The 23,386-nt window shown below is 34.3% G+C and overlaps 1 protein-coding gene across 1 annotated transcript in view; it reads left to right on the plus strand.

Annotated features, from left to right (window-relative positions):
* coro7 (coronin 7) overlaps positions 1-23,386 on the plus strand; it is a 134,140-nt gene that overhangs the window by 103,141 nt on the left and 7,613 nt on the right. Inside the window, exon 10 of the mRNA XM_042721360.1 lies at positions 23,239-23,293. Coding sequence (XP_042577294.1) covers positions 23,239-23,293 — 55 coding nt within the window. The remainder of the gene's footprint in view (positions 1-23,238; positions 23,294-23,386) is intronic.

The raw sequence follows: 23,386 nt of genomic DNA on the forward strand, positions 1-23,386 counted from the left end.
TCGCAGCTCTTGATGGTCCAGTAACTGAACTATAAACCATCAGCTGCTGTGTGCTTGCGAACGGTTTAAAATAGTAACAGTAACTCTATTGAGACCTGCATCACAGTGATGAGACTGCTTTCTTGTTCCAAGTACTTTTTAAAACTAAATGTTCTCTTTCATTTGAGAATACAAGCTGCATGCATAATAATGAAATAACAAAATGCAATTCAACCAAGTTTAAGCATGTCAGCTTCCCAGAAGTATGTCATCCACTATATATCCTTTCTGTGATGTGTATTTACAGTATATGAAGTGCACATGCAGACAGCACATCTGTAACACATTACACTGAATGGCAGGAACAGATAAACGATTTCATGCGTGTTTAGTGCAGATCCGATGTGCAGACGATGCCGGGCTAAACTGTGTTTGTTCACACAAACTAAATCCTCCTCATGCAGTTTATTAGAAGAGCAGAGCATCTCTCTCTGCTGTTTAGAGTTGCGTACTACCATACTACCCCTACTAGTTAAAAGTATAGTGTGCACGGTATTTCTGTGACTGTTTAAATGAAACATACACAACTGGTGGTTTTTGAAATGGTGCATGCTATTTTTGACAGTAGTATATAGTATGCAGTTTATACTGTGCATTAAGCGGCACATATCCATCTGATGTCACTGATGATGGATCTGTCATCCTGTTTAAGGTGTGTTTACGTCTCCAGGGCTCAGATGAAAGCTCTCGGCGCTCACTGGTTTGGGTTTTAGGTGCAGTAAATCTCGTAAGAACAGAGGAAGTTTAGACTGTACAGACAGGCTGTTGATGGTACTGAAGGATTCAGTATGTGACAGGTGTCAGCGGGACAGAGGAACACTTCATGTGTTTATCAGCTCAGTATGCAAGTGTGTGTGTGTGTGTGTTGTTTCCACATTCACATCCAAACACTCGTCTGTCATTACTCGTCACTAAAATAAACATTTGAGGTTTCTTCATCCTGCACCAGTGCTATAGTCCTAGACATCATTTTCTCATTCTCCGCATTTACGCTTCTTTCAGCTTCAGTTTTTTTGCATGACAAATATTTTTTGGCATTTTAAACATTTGTATTGCCAAAGAATTTGCATACAAAAATACAAATTAAACAGTGCAAAACAACTTACAGTATGCAAGTAGGCTTTTTGTTTTCACTTTTTTTTAAGTTCCTCATTTGTTTATTTCATAAAAAGTATAAAAATAGTGCAAAAAAGTAAAACAAACAACCGAACAATATTTGCATATGCAAAAACATACCATTAGATCAGGGTTTTTTTCTTTTCGTCCTTTTACATTTTTACTTTGGAATATATATTTAAGGAATTTCCTTACAAAGATGAAAAACACATAAAAACACAAAATACAAAACAGCTTACAGTAGGTAAAAACAAAGCAAAACAAAAAAATAGTACCAGTCAAGTATAAACTTTTCTTTTTAATTTTCATTTTTACGTGTCTTCATTTATTTATTTATTTATTTGTTTTTGTGTTTGTTTATTTAATAAAATTCTAAAAAAAAAACAGTGTATATAAAAAAATTGCATTTGCAAAAACATGCCATTTTTAAAACATTATTTTTTCTTTTTCATTTTTCTTTTGTAAAATTGTTTTGTTTGTTTATTTATTTAAAGAATTTTCATGCAAAGATGAAAACATATATTTTCTTTTCTTTTCTTTTCTTTTCTTTTCTTTTCTTTTCTTTTCTTTTCTTTTCTTTTCTTTTCTTTTCTTTTCTTTTCCGGTTTGAAATTCCACGTGTATTTGTTTGTTTGTTTTACATTTCTAACAATTAATTAATTAATATTAATTAAATAAACAATTAAATATGTTTTGTATAATATAAATTTAGACTTTGTCTAAATTTAGCACTTTAACTTGCATACTTTTCCTTGTTTACTTTTTCTATTATTTCTATTTGCTTTACTCACATTCTTACTTTAATTACTCTTATTTGCTGTACTTACTTGCTTTGCATGCTTTACTTACTAACTGTATCTTAACAAAGCTGTCAGTGTTTTTGCTTTAGTCTCTGCTCACCTGCTTCTTCAGAGTCAGTCTGAGGCTTTGAAACTCACAGCGGTGAAGTTTGGAAGTGGTGAAACATATTTAGCGTTTTCAGAGATGGCCATTAGCATGAGCGACAGAAATTCATTTGGTTTTTACGGCCATAGGCTGACTCGACTTCATAGCTCCACAAGTGTGGTTGGCTTACAGCAGTGTACTGTAAAAATGTCCAGATGCCAAGCTCCTGTCTCGCACCCGCTCATGTGAAGATGACAGTACGTCAGTATTTATAGAACTGACTCCCATAATGATGTTTCCACCTGGTCCTCTCTGCTCAAATAATGACACGCTCAATTGTTGGCGGATCTTCCTGTGGCGGATTCATTGATAAATGTGAAATAAAGAGCTCAGACAGAGATAGAGAGCTTGAGGAAAGCCTGCTAAGTGCTGGTGGTTAAAGAAGAAGTGGTTTAAACAGAGGCAAACGCTTCTGCTGATAGACCCTGACCCCTAACCAGAGCCCACTGAATCAACACCACGCTTTTGGCCTGGGACGTGTCAGATGTCATGAGATGTAACCTACCCAGGGTTCCCACAGTCCTAATAGACACTCGAATTAATGCTTTTCAAATGGGAGAATCTTATGAAAAAAAAAATAGGTTGTATTTCATCCCAAAATCAAAATGACTTGAAATGTTTAAAGGAAATTGTAAAATGTATTAGAGCATTTAAGATTTGATGACAATTTCCTCTCAAATTCACATTTATAAATGTATTATTATAATTATTAATAATAATTTTAAAAATGGCGCAGTGTATTTTAATTAAAATGTGACATCAAATAGGAAATTTTACTTAAATGTATTTTATGATTTAAATTTTATTTTGCAATATTGAAAATTGGGAGGAAAAATGTAAGTAGCTTTAATCATGAAAATAATGTCACAATGCGAAAAGATTCATAAATTAAATGTTTTAATTAATTGAATACATTCACATTACACATCCAACATTTGATTTAATAATACCAAAAAAATTTAATAAATAAAATATTTAAACAATTTACATGCTTGCTTGGTTGTTTGTTATTGCAACGTTTTCCTAAAAATATGTTGTTTGTTTACCAAAAAAAGTTTTAATTAATTCTAATAATTGAGTTGATCTAATTCTTATGATTTAAGCATGCCATCTACTTTTACTTTTACTTGCTTGGTTTATAAACTGATATTGCAAAATTGTTCCTAAAAATACTCTCTAAAAAAAAAATATATTTAACCAAATCTTATAATATAAAAACACCACAACAGATCCTTTAAACTGTACTTTAAATGTATTTTATAATTTAAGTATATATATATTTTTTTTTATTTAAAACTGAGAATTTGGTGGAAAATGCATGTAATTATAATGACAATAATGTCACAATGTGAAAACATCCCTACAAAAATAGGCTTTTTGTCAAATATATTTTATCTTTTAATGTTCCTTTTTTTTATCCTCATATATGTATTCATTCATTAATTCATTTTATGTATCTATCAATTGTTATAATTAACTGTTTTATTAATTTTTTTCATTTTTATTAAACTCACAATGCAGAAATGTTCCAAATATGGGCTTTCTGCAAAATAGAGTTGATCTTTTTCTGGAGTGAAATATGAGCCGGACATGTTCTTGACGAGTTTGGTGTGATTTATAACTCACACTTAAGCTGATAGGATGAATTAGCCCCACAGAGAGAAAACCCTTTATCCATGTGGATAGGACTAGTGTGAAGGAACGGGGGAGAATTTGAGTGGGAACCGCTGTGATGACAGTCAGAAGAGTTATGTCATGTTGCCAGAGAGAGAAAGGAGTGGTCCGTTCCCATGGGAGAGGCTGGGAATCTCTCAGCTTTTTTCTTCATTTCAGTGGTTCTCAGTCACTGCACATGTCGACTGGCACATATAAGGGACGGCCCCCAGGAACTCAAATAACATGATGCACACAGAAGACTTGACTAATTTGATTTCAGTAGAGTTTCACATATTTTTATATTATCCACATAGAAAACAGCTATTTAAAATGTTAAATATATTTCACAATATTACTGTTTTTACATCAAATAAATGCAGCCTCGGTGAGCAGAAGAAACTTCTTTCAAAAGCATTTAAAAAATCTTACAAACCAAAACAAAGTAACCAAATTAAAAAAAAAAAAAAAAAAGCTCATCTGCCAAGTTTAAGGATGCATACATCAGATACATTAAGGAATGTGCCCAACAATAAAACATGATACATGAACAGTGACAGAGCTTGATTCATGCGCTGATAATCGCTCATTGTATTCATAGATAATTTTAGCAGCTGAACTTATTTTACTTTCAACACATTCATTTGTGATCAGACTCTCACAATCGATGGACAGTCACAGCACACTAATCACGTCAGGGCATCTAGCTTAAAAAAAAAAAACACCAGCAACAAATTCAGTGTCATTGTGAACATGGGATTTGAATTTCATTTTTGATGCCTTAGAGCCAGATTGACAGTACATATAGATATTATGTAAACAAAAACTTTTATTTTGGATGTGGTTAATCGCGATTAATCGTTTGACAGCACTCATGAAATTGCACTTTAATGCTAATTGCCCTATTTAGTAAATCTTGCCCATAAAATCCAGTCTATGTAGTGAGCACACCAGTGTTTGGATGAGATCTGCTGCTTCTCTCAGTGTTGTGTGGTATGTGTGGAATGAGATGAGCGGCCTGATGTTTGTGGTTTCTTAGAGAGGTATGATCTCAGCAGCTTTCAGCAATGATCGCTATGTGGGGCCCGATGTCTTCGCGTGTGCATCCAGGTATGATAAACACATGACAGGTCGGCGCGCCGTGCTCAGGTAACTAATCCAGTCTGCTTTAGAAAGAAAAGACTGGAATAGAAGGATAGGACAGAGACGACGGGACGGAGGACATGTGGTGTTTGTCTTTCAGACCTCCATGGCAGACAGCTGAGTAGATTTTCACACACACACAAGCTGCACACGTGGTGACCTTAACATGCACTCTTCCAAAAACACACACAGATACTGCACAGCAGATAGAGACAGATAAACACTGATAGCAGCCACTCAGAAGACAAAGACACAGTGACTCATAGAGAAACTCGGTTTATTTTATTCACTCAAGCTGTGATTTGTTTATTTCCAGTGCTGCTGCCAGTGGTTTAATAATGCCAGCCGTGCCCGTTAAACGTGAATACAAGAGAGACCCAGAAAACAAACAAATCAAGCTGAAATGCACACATGCTGCAACAAATTGCTGAATCTGTCATTTGTGACCACTAGTGTACTAGTGTAGCGGTGCTTGTTTTTGTGTGTATGTGGGTTTCGTTAGAGTCTTGTAAATTGTGCTTATTGTAGGTGTTCATTGCAGTAACACATTGCTGTACAGTTGCTCTACTGATATTCTGAGGCCGAATTCACGAAACATTCTTAGGAATAAACTTCTTCAAGAAGAACTGCCTTTGAGGTGATTTTGATTCGCAAGTGTTTGGCGAGAACTGCCATGTAATCAGAGAACACCAAAACCTGTGATTTCCTTCTTAAGAAAAAAAAAAAAAAACAATTAATAGATGTTCTTAAGAAAATCATTGAGAACTTCTCAAGAATTTTTCAAAACTTGCACTTTGGAATAAAGTTTGTACAGTAGGCTACTTAACTTTTTTGGTAAGATCTTTGTGAATCTGAATCTGTATTGAGAGGTTTCTTGACTGTCTGTCTGTGTACACAGTTATTGATTTAGTATCTGAGGTATGATTTTATCAGTGCCAGTGTTATCTGACATCTGACTGGAGAAATTTGTGGTTGGAAATATGAGCTGGACCGGCCCACCAAAACAGACCATACAGTAAACATAACTAGTGTTGAGCAGTATTTGGCCTAAAATGTAATTTTTTTTTATGTATGGCTTTTATGACATCCAGTATATTTGAATATTGAATATTATAATATATTGCTCAAAAGTAGCTTTTTTGTTTTTTCGGAAATAAGTCACTTAAGCTCAACAAAGCTTGTCACTTATTAAGCTTATTTGACAAAAAATACAACAGCAAACTTGTAAAATATTTTTACAATTTAAAATACCCGTTGTCTGTTTGAACATATTAAAATGGAATTTATTTCAGTGATCAAAGCTGAATTTTCAGCATCATTACTCTAGTCTTCCATGTCACATGGTCCTTCAGAAATCATTCTAATATGCTGTTTTGCTGCTTCATATTTTTGTGGAAATTGAGATGTTTTAAAGGATTTTTTAATGAATAGAAAGTTTGAAAGAACAGCATTTACTGCACTTTTAATGTACTTATGATTTCATGCATCCTTGTTGGATAAACGTATTAATTTGACCCCTACACAAACGTATATACAAGGTTAATCACAATTAGTCATTGTAATATATTAATTTTACAGTTTTTTACCGTTTTTAAAATCTCTGAGTATACTGTGGATCTTGAGGTTGAGAGTCACTGTTTTGAAAGTGTATTGCTGGACACACAAACACATCTGTGTGATGATCTGCAGGCGTCTGTGGGGCCAGTTGCCAGGATTATATTGTTTGGTTGGTTTGTCTCTCTGTGTAGGTGAGCCGCAGATTTACGGTTTGCTGTTTTTATGGGAAGGGAAGGGTAGATAGGAAAGGGCACAGTTTGACAGAGATAGACGCACACACTAGTATACACTGCAACTTATTATATGCACTGTAAAATTGATTTTTCAAAATGATCAATAAAACAAAAAAAAAGATTACTGCAAGAAAATACTACTATACTACAAGAAAATACTACAAGAAAATATTATTTCAGTCTTTCAGAATTACACGTTTAATTCAGTCTTAGAATTAAAGTGTGCCTTTTGCAAAGGTAGCGCCCCAGTGACAGCTTTTGTACCTTTATTTCTGAGAGTGTGCTTGTTGATTCTTAGTGATTATTTGTGAAACTAATTAGCAATTTCTGAGTGAGAATTCTTGCAGTCAGTGTACAAATACAGTAAATGCACAGCTTTAATGCACTATACTTTAAAAACTCTGTAAAATGTACACTAAGCAACATGTTAAGTTTCATGAATTTAATTTAAACTTACAGTATTTTGAAGCATAAATTTAATAAAATTAAACTTACAGTAAAAATAATTATAAACTGGTATTCTGTAATGTTAATGTACAAACCTAAAATACAAAACACCATCATGGTAACACACGACACTAAAATAATGTGAGAAGCATAAATTTAATAAAATAAGATTTAACATGCAACTGTAATGTGCATAACTAATGAGAAAAACACGTTATTTAAATGAAAAACCATAAAAAGTGAATGTTGATTTGTTTTTTTTTCACTGTAAATTATTGTTCTTTTTTACCCCAAAAACTGTAAAACTGATAGTACTGTGCACTACTTACTAAAGGGAATCGTGGCCTAATGGTTAGAGAGTCGGACTCCCAATCGAAGGGTTGTGAGTTCGAGTCTCGGGCCGGCAACACATGTACAGTTCTCCTCTCTCCACCTTCAATACCATGACTTAGGTGCCCTTGAAAAACCATAAAAAGTGATAAAATGGCTGCCCACTGCTCCGGGTGTTTTTGTGTGTGTCACTGCTAACAATAAAACTCACAATAACTTAAAATTACCCAAAACAACTACAAAATAACGTGAAATGTCCAATAATTATAGTATTTTAATTGACTTCAGAATAACATCAAATGTCCCATTACATCTATTACAGCAAGGAAACTGACTGTAAGTTAACATGTTTGTAACCTGCATTTTACAGTCTTTTAACGTTAATTTAAGCACAAAAAACATTTCTTCTTGTCCATCATCACCTGTGTCACACCATCTCACTCTACTAACGCACAACTTAACTGTATCTGCACTATATCTGACCTTAATATTTGCTTTTTGACGTTTTACTCATTTGTATCTGGTGTTTTAATATACCAGTTTTTTGTTTGCGTTTAATTTACGTTCTTCCTAGGCCGTTTTTTTCTCTTTCGAGCTTTTAAAGAGCGATTTACCGCAGTACTACTTTAGCTTGCCCGTTTATGTTAGTGATATATATACACGATGAACCTCAGCTGAGTCGATGTCACATTTAATTTGTTGCAAATGAAAGAAATGCACACACAGTCTGTTGAGTAGGTTTTACTGTTGTGTACTTTGGGTTTCTGCAGACAAAACCTTTCCAAAAAATGTCCGGTGGACAAACTGGAATAAAGTTCAACCCTTAAGACTGTATCACAGCTTTGTTGTTACTCCAGTGAAATTAAATATGACATCTACCCATGCATTTGCGAGTTATTTTGGCATGTTAGAGTGGTAAATGTAAGAGTATCCGGACAGGCACGGACATGACTGATGTGTGTTTGCAGCATGTGTGTGTTCTGCATGTCTCAGGAATGTGTCCATGTGATGTGTTTCCTGATCCCTCAGAGAGAGAGAGAGAGCTGGAGTAATCATAGTCAAACAGAGCAGGAGATCGTATCAGTGCTAAAACATTTGTAGAGTCAGATGATGAACCCGCACCTCTCTCCACATCTGTTTATGTCTCTTTATCCGTCTCTCTTACTTTTAGGATCAGGGCTGGTGGTTAAGAGGTTAATACTGAACTTTTTCAACTTTTTTTACTTTATTGTTAGATGTGTCTGGTTTTATTGTGCATGATTCATCACTGCTGGTCATTCCAGGAAAATCTTTGTAATCTTTCATCAAAATATAAGAACTTTCGTCACCTCTTGACGCAACTTTCCAAAACCACCTGATTTTATTCTGGTGTGTAACTTTCTCTCTCCTTTTACTGTATCAATCAGAAATATGTCATATTACAGAAGTAAAATTGGAAAAAAATGGGAAATTAAAGCCTGGTCAAAATTAGGGTGCTTTAATGCAAAGTCTGTTTCATGGAAAAGCAGTAAACCTATCGCTGGCTTGTATTTTACTATAACATTAAACCTATGGAAAAAACACTGGGGCTTAAACAGTCTTAAAATTAGCCTTGACCAGTGCTTAAATCCAAGAAAAAATCAATTAAAGCTACATAACAGAATTTCCCCTTTTTTTTTTGTACAATTAAAGCAGTCAACCCATCATTTAAAATAAAAAACATATAACATAAAAAAAAAAATAAAAAAAATTAGTTTGGTCGCGAATTTCTGTTCCTCCATTGAAATGTATGGAACTGTCCACTGTAATAAAAACTTAAAGTAGTCCATGTTGAGCACAAAAGAAAAATCGAAACTACAAAAAATATCAAGATTCGAGGATTAGAATTTTCTCCCGGGTCTGTTAGAAAAACTTAAATTAATATATTAGAAATTGTGTAACCGCTTTTGAACCAGCACCAACTTATTTGAGAAGTTGAAGAAACTGGCTGACAATTAAATAAACTAATAACAGAGTAATTTTACTAAACAGTACACTGACTGAAATTTAGATAACAAAAATATTGACTCGTTCTTCGAGTAAACCGGTTGTGACAATTGGGAAGTTCTGTTCTTCTCCGACCAGTACTTTACAATTCTATAAATCAACAGTTTCTTTTGCGCTCGAGTAATGACTTCATGGCGATGCTGCCCTTGATTTCAAAAGCCTTAATTCGGTTTACCCGACAATAACATTAGCACAGAAAAAAGTTCAGAATCAATCACCAAAAGAACCAGCTCGGTAAATAAATAACGCAAATTCGGTTCTTGAAAGAACGAGTCCGTTCGTACCTCGGTCAGTTATTTCAGTCAGGCTTACCACTAAACCTTTGGTTATTAATTTTTCAGAAAAAAGTTAAAGCTTAAGAAATAAAATGCTTAAAACCGTAACAAATATGTGATGAAAAAAGAATATCTTAAAAAAAACTGCGACTAAAACTAAAATCAAAAAATATATAAAAAAAAAAAAAATAAATAAAATACATTAAAAATAATAAAACTAAAATAAAAAAACTAAAATCAAAAAATTTACAAAAAAAAAAAAATAAAATAAAAAAAAAACAATTAAAAAAAACCCTTTAAATTAATCTAATTCACCAAAAAAAAAAAAAAGTATATTAAAAAAAAAAACCTACCAGTTATTTTTGGTTACCACTAAGAAAAACTAAAAATAAATGAAAATAAAAATATGTGATGAAAAAACAGTCTGAAAATATTGTTTTGGCAACTTAAAATTAACACTGCAAAAAAAAACCTTCAAATAATAAAAAATCTGAATTAATATAATCACAATTAATCATAAACTCAAATATAATATAAAATATAAATTAATAATAAAATAAAAATTATCATCAAATAAATAATATATTATAATAAATAGATTTAAAAGTCAACATGGAATATCATTTGCAACCCATTTTACATCTGTGCTGTGACATTATTATGAGTGAAACACATTAATGTAGTCAGGGACTTCATTTTATCCACTAGGAAATGATTGGGTAGTGCAATAATAGTCATTTAAGGAAAACTGTCCCCTACTTCACCCTCTTCCTGGGCTTGTAACAATATGAGTTTATGATGTTCTTGGCACAGCTGAGCCGCGCTGTTTTCCTTTCAGAGCTTGTCTTCCTGGAGAAGCGCCACGCTCCGGTATTTGCAGACTTAACCGGTGGCCCGTACTTATACGTTAGCCTCTTTTAATTTCACACTAAGATGAGTTTGGCTTCGGTCTTGTTGGTGAGAAACAGGTTTAGCATCAGACGAGGTTCCCAAAAAGGCGCATGAAGCAGTGATGTCACTTTATTGAAGTGTCGGTTAAAACGCCTCACTGCAATGAAGTTATTTACAGGACGGATCTCGCGGAAAAGATTCCCTTCGCTTGTTACTCCATCATCACTGTGATTTTCAGGCCTGCTTTGGAGGGAAGATTTATGACGTTGCGGTCGGCCGTCTGTAATCGAAGCCCGACTGGTTTTAACCAGACCTGAGCGCTTTTAGCATGTTGCATCAAAGCTGAAATAATGCAGTTAAATGTGTGTTTGAGCATCTCAGAAATAGGCTTTTCTGTTTATGCGAGTGTGTTTTATGGTGGTGTATGCGTGACTAACAAGCTCACAGTGAGTAGACGGGTCTCTTCCTGTGACCCTCAGCATCGGGGGTCCTTCTGGTCGTGACCTCCCGTCTACTTCCTCCATCCATCCCTGGTTCTTGTCCTCGGCTCTCTTCTAACTCGCTCGTCTGGTTCTCAAGCGCCGCTGACAGGTAGTTTAACGCTTATATCCTGCTGGCCCTTGAAGTCGATCGCCGTCTGGATTTTTAACGCTTAGCTGCTCGTTTCCGGGACTTTCTGGGGTCAGGCCTTAAAGTCTGAACAATACCACACACACAGGCAAACACTCGGATATAACAAAGCAGTCACCTCAGTATGTATTTATTCATATGTTATTAATTAATTCATTAAAATAAGACATACAAATCATAAAAAGACAAGAAGTTTGAAGACTTAAAGTTATGTTTACTTAATTTAAATAATTGAAGGCTACATGCCATTTTAATTTTATTTAAATGTTAATTTAGTTAAAAATTTTTTTTTACAAATATTTGAAATATTTGAATATTTTAAATATTTTTCTTCTTTAATATTGCTTATTTTTATATAATTTCTATAATATTCAATTTTTCTAATTTTGTGTTAATATTTAAATGTTATAATTATACAAAGGAATAAGTATGATAAAATGCCTTTTTTTTTTCTTTGGTAAAGTGCAACAATTGGGTTATGGAAGTAAAAAATGAGTTTATTTTGAAAAATAACTGATAAACCTTTAAAGACAGACCTACTATGAGCTTCAAGGCTGTTAATCGGTGATAAATGCTTTTGTTGAAGCCATCAGTACGCATTACTTTAACTTTTTTTGTAAATAAACTTGTTTAAAAGTGGCATTCCTGGTGAAAAATGACATAACCCGTGATTCTACAGAGAAATCTCCACCAAACAGAGAATCACAACAAACTAAATGTTCCAAAAGAGACTCTTTGGAACTCTTAAATATTTGCATTTAGATGCATATTTTATGAATTTGTATTTAGACACATATTTTTATGTACGTATGTTTGTGGGTGTGTGTAATCAACATCTTCAAATCACTATTTTGTTATTTCTTGATCATTTTTAATTTGATTGTCTTTTACATTTATGCATTTGGCAGACTTACAGTGCATTCAGGCTATACATTTTTTAACATGTGTGTTCCCTGGGAATCAAACCCACAACCTTTTGCGCTGCTAACACAATGCTCTACCACTGAGCCACAGGAAAGCATTTTGTAATGTTTCATGGGAATTAATTTGTACCATGGGATTGAAAGTCTTTTTCCTCATTAAAGCTTATTATTATTATTATTATAACTCATAATGACTTTTTTAAAAATCCCTATGGAAAATTATTTCCGAAAACCAACATTTCCAAAAAGTGGGCAACTGTTTTTATAAATTGGTATCAAGCATCATAATATTTGAATGGATTAGTCCATTTTACTAAGCGTGTATCTAGGCCATACATCAGCACAGTGTGTTTTGAGGTCTGTCATGTTCCATTAGTTTATGGGACAATCTTGGACACGTATGCTGATGTTTCTTGCAGAGATTCTCCATTTGTGCTTCAGAAATCCCAAAAGTAATGAACCCAAAACAACCAACATAAATTACATATATTAATATTACCATGAACTGCACAGAACCAACATTAGGCAAAATTATGAATGTGGCATAGAATCAGAAGCAAAATGGACAAGGTTAGGGTTAATATTTTTGGACCAAAATGATCCATTTACAAAAAGTCGCTATTTGGAGTTTTATGGCTGAATGAAATGACAGTTTGATTTTGCATTTGTTCCAGATAAACGTCCAGAGCTGTTGTGTAACATGAGGGACATTCAGACTGGCCGAGTTTGATTTTTTTATGTTATTTTGTCCTCTTGTATAAATAAGAGTTTGGTATTTAATTTTGGCGTCAACATTATTTGAAACATATTTTTGTTTTCTGATGCGGTCGTGCTGAAAGCTGAAGTGGATTGAATTGTGTCAGACCAATAAGGCCTGTTTTGTTTTGCTCGTTTTATTGTTGTGCTGGGACTTTATTACTTTATAAGCATAAGGATGCATTGTGAACATGAAGGCTGAGATGTCTGTTCATCATTTCTTTGTTTTCTGTCGGTGTGTGTTGTCAGGTGTGTTGGCAAGGCCACCCTCCAGTTTAATGAAAAAGCGAGGTCCATGCGTATGTTGAGTGGAGATCAGTGTCTGCTCTGCCCCGTCGCAGCTGCCCGAATTCTTCCCTCACGCTGCCTCTCTAAGCTCTTTTAAATGAAGTGCCTGGCGGATCGGAAGCAGCCGCAGATATCTGAGGATTAGCAGAACTACCGAACAGCCCGGCAAACTCTTACAGTGAGTTTCTGAGGGTGTCGAGCACCAGTGCAACTTGCTTAAGGAGCTGGTCAGCATGTCTGCTTATCATGATGACACACTGGAAAACTGATACTCTGCTAACCGCACTCTTAACTTGGATGTACATGAACGTGTGCTTGTTACTGATGTGCACACGCACAGAAATGGCTTCTTTTTAATAAATTATCTACAAATGGTTCTGTTTCACATTTAAAAGAGGGAAGAAACTTTAAAAGTTCCATATGATGTCATAAAAGAACGTTTTAAATTCCATATGATGTCATAAAAGAATTTTTTAAGTTCCATATGATGTCATATGTCGCTTTGAAAAAAAAAAGTATATGATGTCAGACATTTAAAATTTAGTCTTGATTTTCACTCGCCGACAGGTTTTACGAAATCGGCAAAAAATGCCGGAAATCGGAGGCAAATCGGTGCTTGTCCATGAAAAAATGCCGGAAATCGGAGGCAAATCGGTGCTTGTCCATGCAAGTTAAAATAACAAAAACGCAAACTAACAAAAACGCCAACTTATCGAATTACACACGTAAAACATACACCCGTGAAATATTTGTGCCGCTGGAGCACAAAACCAGTCTTAAGTAGCACGGGTATATTTGTAGCAACAGCCAAAAAATTGTTGATTTTTCTTTTATGGCAAAAATCATTAGGATATTAAGTAAGGATCATGTTCCATGAAGATATTTTGTACATTTCCTACTGTAAATATATCAAATATAGCATGCTAAATATCTGGACCTGTCAGCAATTCAAAATCCTGCTGTGTGAAATGAGTTCTGACTGAAAAATAAATCGTCCAGAACCAACAGCCAACGATACATCATATATACTGTACAAAACAGCAAAAAGTTCAAATATAATTTACATAAAAAGTAGTTTGCGATTCTTCCTATTGTAAAATCTTAAAAATTTAAAGTCATGCAGTGTGTATCCTCCTGTCACCGATCCATCGTGCAGTGTAAACACAGCAGCAACTGAATGCTACCCAGAGAGTCGTGCAGTGTGAAAACAACCGTCATCCAACCACTTTGAAAAATCGTGCAGTGGGAAATCGACATTATTGAAAAATGCTAATAAAAAATATCACTGTTTCCATAAAAATATGAAGCAGCACAACTGGTTTCATCACTGATCATAACAATACGTCAAATCAGCATATGATCATGGCTTCTGAAGGATCATGTCTCAGTAGCCTAAAATTCAGCTTTGCATCACAGAATAAATGACATTTTAAAACATATTCAAATAGAAAACAGTTACTTTAAATTGTAATAATATTTCACAATATTACTGTTTTTACTGTATTCTTGATCAAATAAATGCAGCCTTGGTGAGCAGAAGAGACTTCTTACTTAATCATATTTGATACATAACCTACATTTTTTAAGCCTTAAAATGATCAAATTATCAAAACTTTGCTGAAAACACGTCGTACACAATCAGCTTCCTGTCGCCTGATCGGTGGTTTATACTTTTTAGCAGTAAAAAGCCTTTTAGTTTAACTGTAAAAAAAAAAAAAAAGGAAAAAAAGAAAATAAATTATGCAAATGCATGAAGAAATTATTTATATGGGAAAAAGTTTAAATGTCAATTTGATTATCAAAGATGAGTTTTAAGGAATACAAGGGGGGCTTTAGTAATTATATATTTTAAGAACAATTTTGATTGTGTCAGATCCTAACATTGTTATATTGTTCTATGGAGATTAAAATAGTTTTTGATATTTCATGTCAGGTTCTTCAGATCAGTGTTTTGGTTATTTTAGGCAGCAATACTAGCTCTTGTGGAGCTGAAGATGGTTCTGTGTTTTTGATCTGGTCTGGTTTGGATGGGTGTCCCGGGCTGCAGGTGGGCTGTTTGTTCTCAGTCTCCACTAATCAGATCTGGATTTGTGTCCAGGAGTCTTGTCATGGTTATCTCACACACACCTGTTTGGCCAGACTAATGCTGTGTGTGAGAGAATCTCATGTTCAGGGGCCCTCCTGCTGAATATTCTGTTTTCATGCAAATATGTCATGTTACAGGAGTCTGTAAAGTAATCCAGGTCTCATACTACAAATCGGCTACTCATGGAAGAGGAAGTTGTCATGTTCTCTCATGTAGATGATCATAAAGCTGCTGTTTCCCACACTGCCGTGTGTATGTGTGTGTGTGTTGTGGGAGAATGCAGAGAAATGTGGTGATTTGCTGATAGTGACTGATGCGGTTCAATGAGAGTTACACGCGGTACTCAACAGTCCCCGTACTTCCCAGACACACACATGTACACGGGCCCTGAGGCTTCAACTCTTAAATCATACAGTATAGCATTCATTACAGCAAATGATTCACTGCAAAATACAGTGAATGATTCTAGTGAAGAACTTTGTTATTAGCGTAAGTGTATGTTGTCGATGACTCACAAGCAACGTTGACACTTTAATGTAGAATTAAATCATTGTGATATTTGTGACTTCCAGCATGGCTCATCCAATCAGAACTTTTTATTTTATAATATGTGATTTCAGAAGAAATGTGCAACTTGTGTGTTCTTCATGTATTGTCTGTGTTGTTGTGTTGTGGTTGAATTACAGAGGTGTGTGTGTTTGTGTGTGTGTGTGTCCAGCCTTATTAACTTCCTCTATTTGTGTGTTTGTGTGTGTGACAGGCTGAGATCCGGTGACTGAAGGCAGTGGACTGTAGCAGTGACTTTCTTCAGCGCTGTATAACCTCCAGACCAGCCTTATTAACTTCCTCTATTACTGTGCTTAGTCATGCATACTACACCACTTAAGGTTTTTTTGGCTGTGTGTGTAATGTATTGCTAGCATACTACTTACTATACAGTATGTACTGTATACTGCCAGCACTATTTTTGAATAATAGATTAAATGTAGACTTTATGCAATGACAAATGTTTCAAACTCTAGCTGTCACATGATGTAATTTACATGTAATTCAGTGAGTTGTTATCATAAGGTTATCTTGCATAGTAGTCCAAATTTAATGTAAAAATGGCAACTTTTCACAGTTTGATTAAATAATAAGTAAAGGTATAGATCATTTTAAATGATTAAATTCCCTACCCTAACCCTTACCTGTTAAGCCTAAGCTGCTTAATAATTTTTTCATGATTCTTTTTTAATAGAAAGTTTGAAAGAACATTTATTTGAAATAGAAACCTCTTGTAACATTATCAATATCTGTCACTGTACTGTCACTCATTTCAGAATATAATTATTATTATTAACAATAATAAAAAATATTTTTTCAAATTAATAACAATTATTATTAACAATAAAAATAATAATTATTATTAAATGAATATAATAATAATAATAATAATAATAATAATGTTCTTTATTTAAATGTGACTTAATTTATTATATTATTTTGCTTTTCTTTTTTTTTTTTGCCAACTGGATGCCACACACCGACAACATATTAAACATGCAACATAATAAAGTTACTTGACAATTAATTAGTTTTTGTTTTAATAATTATTTTGTTAATAATTTAATCATTTAAATTATAAATAATTGCTAAAGAATTAATAATAATGATGAAATAATAATAATAATAGCAACCTTTTTATTTTTCATTATACATATTATTAACAATACAAATTATAATAAGTATAATTAGATTAATTAATAGTTAATTATTGATTATGACTTTTGTTAAAAATGTCATTATGCTTCATTCATCCCACTGGATATGAAAGGCATTACATCATAGGATTTTACTAAGGAACATTTAAATATTCCTTAAAGGTCAAGGTAAAATGGTAATAATGTTTGGCCGCACCCACTGCACTTTATCACCGTCTGTGTCCGTCTCTCTATTCCACCTGCAGATCCACACAAACACACGGCTGTTGTGTTCAGACCTCAGGGCCTGTAGTGTAATCGTATAATCCCAGCCTCCATCATCATAATGAGAGTAATAACTTGGCTTTATCTGTGGATCTTGAACACACCTGCATGGAGTTTATTGAGGCCACTGCTGGGATGTTCCTGCCAAATTCCTGCTACCTTTCTGATAGGAATCCTGCGCTGCGAAGAGCAAAACAAATTTCACCCTCTGAATTTTAAAGGGCTGCGCTGGCACGCTACTTGTACAGTTTCTGTGGTTTGTGGTGGGCAGTATGCAAACTCTCTGTATGCACTGAAAAAATACCTAGATGACCTGACATTTGCAGGTACACACACTTTCCAGGTATAGAGGTGCATAATGCAGTGCTTTCAACTTGACCTTCCAGTTCCAGTAACGGTGAATGAACCATAAGTAATATCAGCTCTGATCTTTATCTCCTTCTTGACAGATTACTCAACTGAATATACAAAAGCTAAATGCATTTTTACACAAAACTGAAGTAGTAAAAAAAATAAAAAATTAAAAAAATAATTTAATTAATAATTATTTTTGTGCTATAATAACTAATTTTATTATTATTATATCATAATAAAGTAATTATTCATTATTATTAAAATTATTAAAATTGAAAATAATTAATATATAATTAATTATCAAATAATTCATTGTGTTGGATTTGTAATATGTGGCATCCAAGGAAATTTTTGTCTTATTTTATTATTTTATTTTATTTTATTTTGCTTACTTGTATGCACACATTGAATTAAACACAGTGTAGTGATGTAATGTGACAAATGTATTTAACATGATTTGATGTGTTTTTATAATTGCACATTTTTCGATTACATTTTTTGAAAGTACACAGTATACAGTATATATACTTACTACAAGAGGCTGTGATGTACTGTAAATATAATCACAACTGAATATAAGGTACTGAATATGTCTACAGAATAAAGTAAAACAGATTATTAAGGGTTTACAGACATTCCTGTTGTCGCATAGAACTATTGACCAATCAGCATCCAGTCTGTGATCTGATATGCAGTAAGCAGTACCCTAGTTTAATTTTCCATTTTCAAACAAAGCCAAAAGCCTGTGCTAATTGAAATGTGTAATCTCTCTAACTCTCTGTGTGTGTGTGTGTGTGTGTGTGTGTGTGTTGTTTACTGTGTCCAAAGACGGCTTACATCTGGATTAGAGGCTTTGTCATGCGTGACGTCCCTCCGGCCCTCAGTGCAGCAGCACACGTGTGTGTCGTTGTGTGTGAGTGCTTACAGCTTTAGCCACTCAAGAATGACGTCCCGGAGTATTTTAGCGTTTATTCATGACCAGACTACTGTCTGGAGCTCCAAACACACACACAGCGTCTGCAGGGGTTCGCTGGTGTGGGAAAATCTGTCCTGGGTTTAGTTGCACTTGAGTAAAGCGGTGAAGTGAGGCGTATCTGCCTTTATGTGTGCAGTTATTCCTCCCACAGGACAGTCCCGTTGCACAGAGGCTCCTCTTTCATTGCTTTGGCTTAATAATAATTCTCACGTGTGCTTCATTTAGATTTCAATTTGTGTCTGATGTCTTACCTAAAATTCTTCTCGAAATATAGACTTGAATTAGAGAATAGTACGAGTATAGACCTGTAAAATATTAAAAGTGTATGATGATTATTTAATAAATAACGCAATTCTAAACCAAAGTATCTCAGATCTGAGACATTGTTTAGATCTTTTCTGAAACTCTACTGGAGTCGTTGGTTTGTAGACTTTGAAAGCAGGAAAAGTTATTTTTGCTCTTTATTTAATCTGTCGCGGTCTAGGTGTGATACAGTTGAGAAATGAAGGATTAAAGATTATTTAAGATTTTGATGAGAAATGTGTGTTCATAGTGAGATCTTTGACTTTTGTTTGCAGACTTTGAAAGTAAGAAACTTCTCTCTTTGCTCTCTTTGATCTATTGCTGCCACTGTTTCTAAGATGGAAGAATGCTGTAACACCCAGATTTTTGACTGCAGAGGAAGTAACATTACATCCGTCTAGTTGCAAATTGTAATCCAAGAGATTCTGTGTACTGTTTTTCAGTCCAAGTAATATCTCTGTCAGGAGAAAGTTATTGGTCATCCAATCTTTTACATTTTAAACACACTCTGTTATCTTAGATAATTTAGAAGTTTCATCTGGTCTCGTTGAGATAGTTGACTATCATCAGCATAACAGTGGAAACTAATCCCATATTTTATAATAATATTAAGGGGCAACATATATATTGAAAATAGCAGAGGACCTACGACAGATCCTTGTGGCACTCCATACTTTACTGGTGATAATTGAGATGACTTGAGACTTAAGGAAACATCTAGGAAACAGGTGAATTCAGCAAAGTTCTTCATTTACTCTGTTTAATCATAATGCTGTCTAGAAGAAACAACTGAGGAATATAATGAATTTGATGAGATGTGTGTGTTCATATCAAATCTCTGTTTGCTTTCTATTTGATCATTTGCTGTCTAGGAGAAACAGTGGAGAAATGAAGGAATTAAAGAATATTTGTTACCCTGGACCACAAAAGCAGTCTTAAGTCGCTGGGGTATATTTGTAGCAATAGCCAAAAATACATTGTATGGTACATTAAGACTGGTTTTGTGGTCCAGGTTCACATTTAAGAATTCAGAGTTTAGATGCAAAAGCCATTTATAATTTTCTTCTAAAATGGGCTCCAATGTGTAGGTTCAGTAATTTCACATAAATAGCGATGAATAGGTTATTTTCATTGCCATTAAAGTGAAATTACTGAGCCTACACATATAGGAGCCTGATTAAAAATGCTAATTTTAGAAGAAAATTATAAAAGGCACTTAGAGGCTTTTGCATCTGAACTCGTCATATTGAGACCTCGGACTTTTGATTGAACATGTTGGTATTTTGCAAATCTGTGCATAGTTTGAGATATTGTTGAGTCATATTTGCAGAAGAAACATCTAAGAACTAGAGACTTCATCAAAGTTTTCAGTTTGCTCTCAGTTTAATCTCAGTGCTGTCTATTAGAAACAACTGTTGAGATCTTTTCAGAATGTAATTAATTTGATGAGGAGCTTGAGTTCTTTCGTTTGCTCTCCATTCAATCTCATTACTGTTTAGGATAACTGGTTGAGGTATTAAAGAATTTAAAAAAAAGATGATTATAAAGAATTTGATGAGAAATGTTTGAGTGCATGTTGAGATCTCTGAGGTTTGTGCAGATTTGCCAAGGCAGTTGTTTTGAGATCTTTTTCAAGCAAACCCTGAGAAGCCTCCATTTGCTCCCCTTGTTGCAGGTAATGAGAAACCATTGAGATGTATTTGTGTTTGTCAGAAGTCTGCAGATGCATAGTATGAAAACATTGTTGAAGTGTGCTGATGTGTGGTGGTGCATTGTGAGAGGGAACGGTGTGGGAACGCAGGAGGTGTTAGTGTATTTCATGCAGAGGAACTTCGACATGGGAATGCAAAGTTGCACTAACAAAGCGTGGCAACCCCTTACCGACTTCAGAGGCCCGGGGCGAAGATGGGGGAAGGGAGAAGTCAACCGTCAAACATGCCCTCCCACCAATCACTGCAGCCAGGAGGCAAAGCCTGCCGATCCACTGCAGGGCTCGGATCCAAGCCTGTCATTCAGCTGATAGAGATGAGCGTGGCCCAACATGTCCAAGTCTTCACCGCTAGCTCACTTCTGATTGACACTGTGTGGGAGATGAGAAATTAGTAGTTCATTAGTGAATAAACACAAGGAATAATATTCTTCTTGAAGTCCTGTTTTGTTATCCTGCGTGTTTACTGAAGGTTTAGTGTCCCTGGATATCGCTGAAGGTCACAGTCGTGTTGACTTGTAAAGTTTGTGTAATATTTAGGGACCTTCTTAGTAAACGCTCAGTCCAAAATTAAAACTCTGTCACATGACTTGTAAAGATTATGAGTGCTTTCAGACAGGGTGCTAGGGTTGCCAAACTGCGAAAATATAGACAAAAGCATCATAAAAGTTGTCTGTATGATTTGTGAGGTATAAATCAAGTCTTAAGCCACATAGCTTTGTGTGAGAAAATGTTGGGCATTATTGCATGAATGTCAGATTTTTCATTGGTTTATCAGTCCAATTCAGGGTTTGTTTGATTTTTCTGTAGGACTAGATGAAAGTTATATTCAGAAAGATATTATTTATTTTTTATGCTTGTGTAGTGTTTTATCTTTTTATTTTATAAAATGTAAATGAAAAATATTGTATTGAATAATAAACAAAAATCAAAACTAATAAAATATACAGTAAGAGTTACTTTTTACAAATGATAGTTAAATGGACTTTAAACTTCACAAGCTCTCAAATCAGTCAAATATCACAAACTATTTTGGTGCTTCTGTATCTATACATGGAAATGAGCAGCTTAGAAGTTCTTTCAAAAATCTGAATAATAACAATGCAACATGAGGGTAGCCTAAATGATGACAGAATAAAACATTGAAAGTTGCATAAGAGAATTTTGGCAAAGCACTGGTTAAAGCGCTGAAGGGCTGGACCGGGCAGCTCCTGCTCTTCTGTAGTATTCTGTGGTTTGTGATCAGTTATGTCCCACGCTCTGAGCTGATTGATGTGGGTGAAAGGTTTGATCTGGTTTCTTCGAGTGAAGAGGAAACACACCCCGCTCCCAGCAGCATGTGACTTGAAATAGAGGCTTGTGTTCGTGCCGTGACCCCGGGCCCGCCGGGGCCCCAGATTCCAGTCTGGGGTCAAACAGACAGATTTAAATGACCTCAATGTAAAGGTTTCAAATGTTTTGTGTCTGATCAATGCAGTATTTTGTTGATGAGCTGATGTGGGTTTCTGTGTTGAAGCGAGCTCATTTCGCTCTTATTCTGCCACATAGTGGAGAAAAGACGCAGCTGTTTTTTTTCTCCCCACTGCAAACATACAGTACATACACACTTATAACTACAGACCTGTTGGATCTATTTACTTTCTTCTCACTTTGACTTCAGTGTCGTCTTGAATCTGCTTGATTTGGATGAAACAACCTGTGGTTATTAGTGTATAGCGTAATAAATTTGGTGAATAATTCCATTAATTCTGCAGACGTGAATTATTACTGTTTTTTTCCTCAGAAAACTGCTATCACAGATATCACATTTTCTTCACAGTAAAATTTTTTTTTTAACATTGTCTCTGTTTTTACATCTAAAGAAATAGTAAACGTTTAAAATGATAACATGGGATGAAAATTCAAATCAGTGGTCTAGAAAAAAAAGCAGTTTTGGAGTGTGTCGCCCCCTTATGGTGGCTGCCATGTTGAGTGTTTGAAACAAGACACTTCATATAGCACTTTTGAAAAATATTATTTATGGGCAGCTAATGTCTCCAGATTGAATGTTCCTATAATGACATTATTGTTCAAATGTTTGGGGTCTGTAAGATTTTTTTAAAGGTTTTTTTTTTTTTTTAATTTTGAAATATTACAATTTAATATATCTATTTTCTTTGTGAATATATTTTAAAATGACATTTTTATCATATGGTAATAGCAAAACTGGATTTTCAGCATCATTACTCCAGAAATCACTCTAATATGATTATTTGTTGCTCAAAAAACATTTCTTATTATTATCAATGTTGAAAACAGTTGTGCTAATTATACTTTGTGTAAACATGTTTTTTCCCCACTCTCTATCGATGTTTTATGAATAGAAAGTTTTTTATTTTTTTTTTAATTACAACTTTCGAAATAGAAATTTTGAAACATTTTGAATGTTTTTTATGCATCCTTGCTGAATAAAAGTATTAATTTCTTTAAAAAAATAAATAAATAAATAACAGGAGTGTATAAGAAAATGTAAACAAAATGTTTGCTCTGTGAGAAATATGTGTCCTACAGCGTCAGTAGCCTTATCATTATTTGCGTCTGTTTTTATCCGCAGGACTCTGATGCCTCTATTTGATCCAGACTCCGGACTTCTTATTGTGTCTGGGAATGTGTGTGACCATTAATTAACATATTTTAAGATACCTTGTAATGACTAAAATTCTGTATCTTCAATATGAATACTATTATTAATCATATTTTCT

This window comes from Cyprinus carpio, chromosome B3 (genome assembly GCF_018340385.1).
Source record: "Cyprinus carpio isolate SPL01 chromosome B3, ASM1834038v1, whole genome shotgun sequence".
Taxonomy (NCBI): Eukaryota; Metazoa; Chordata; class Actinopteri; order Cypriniformes; family Cyprinidae; genus Cyprinus; species Cyprinus carpio.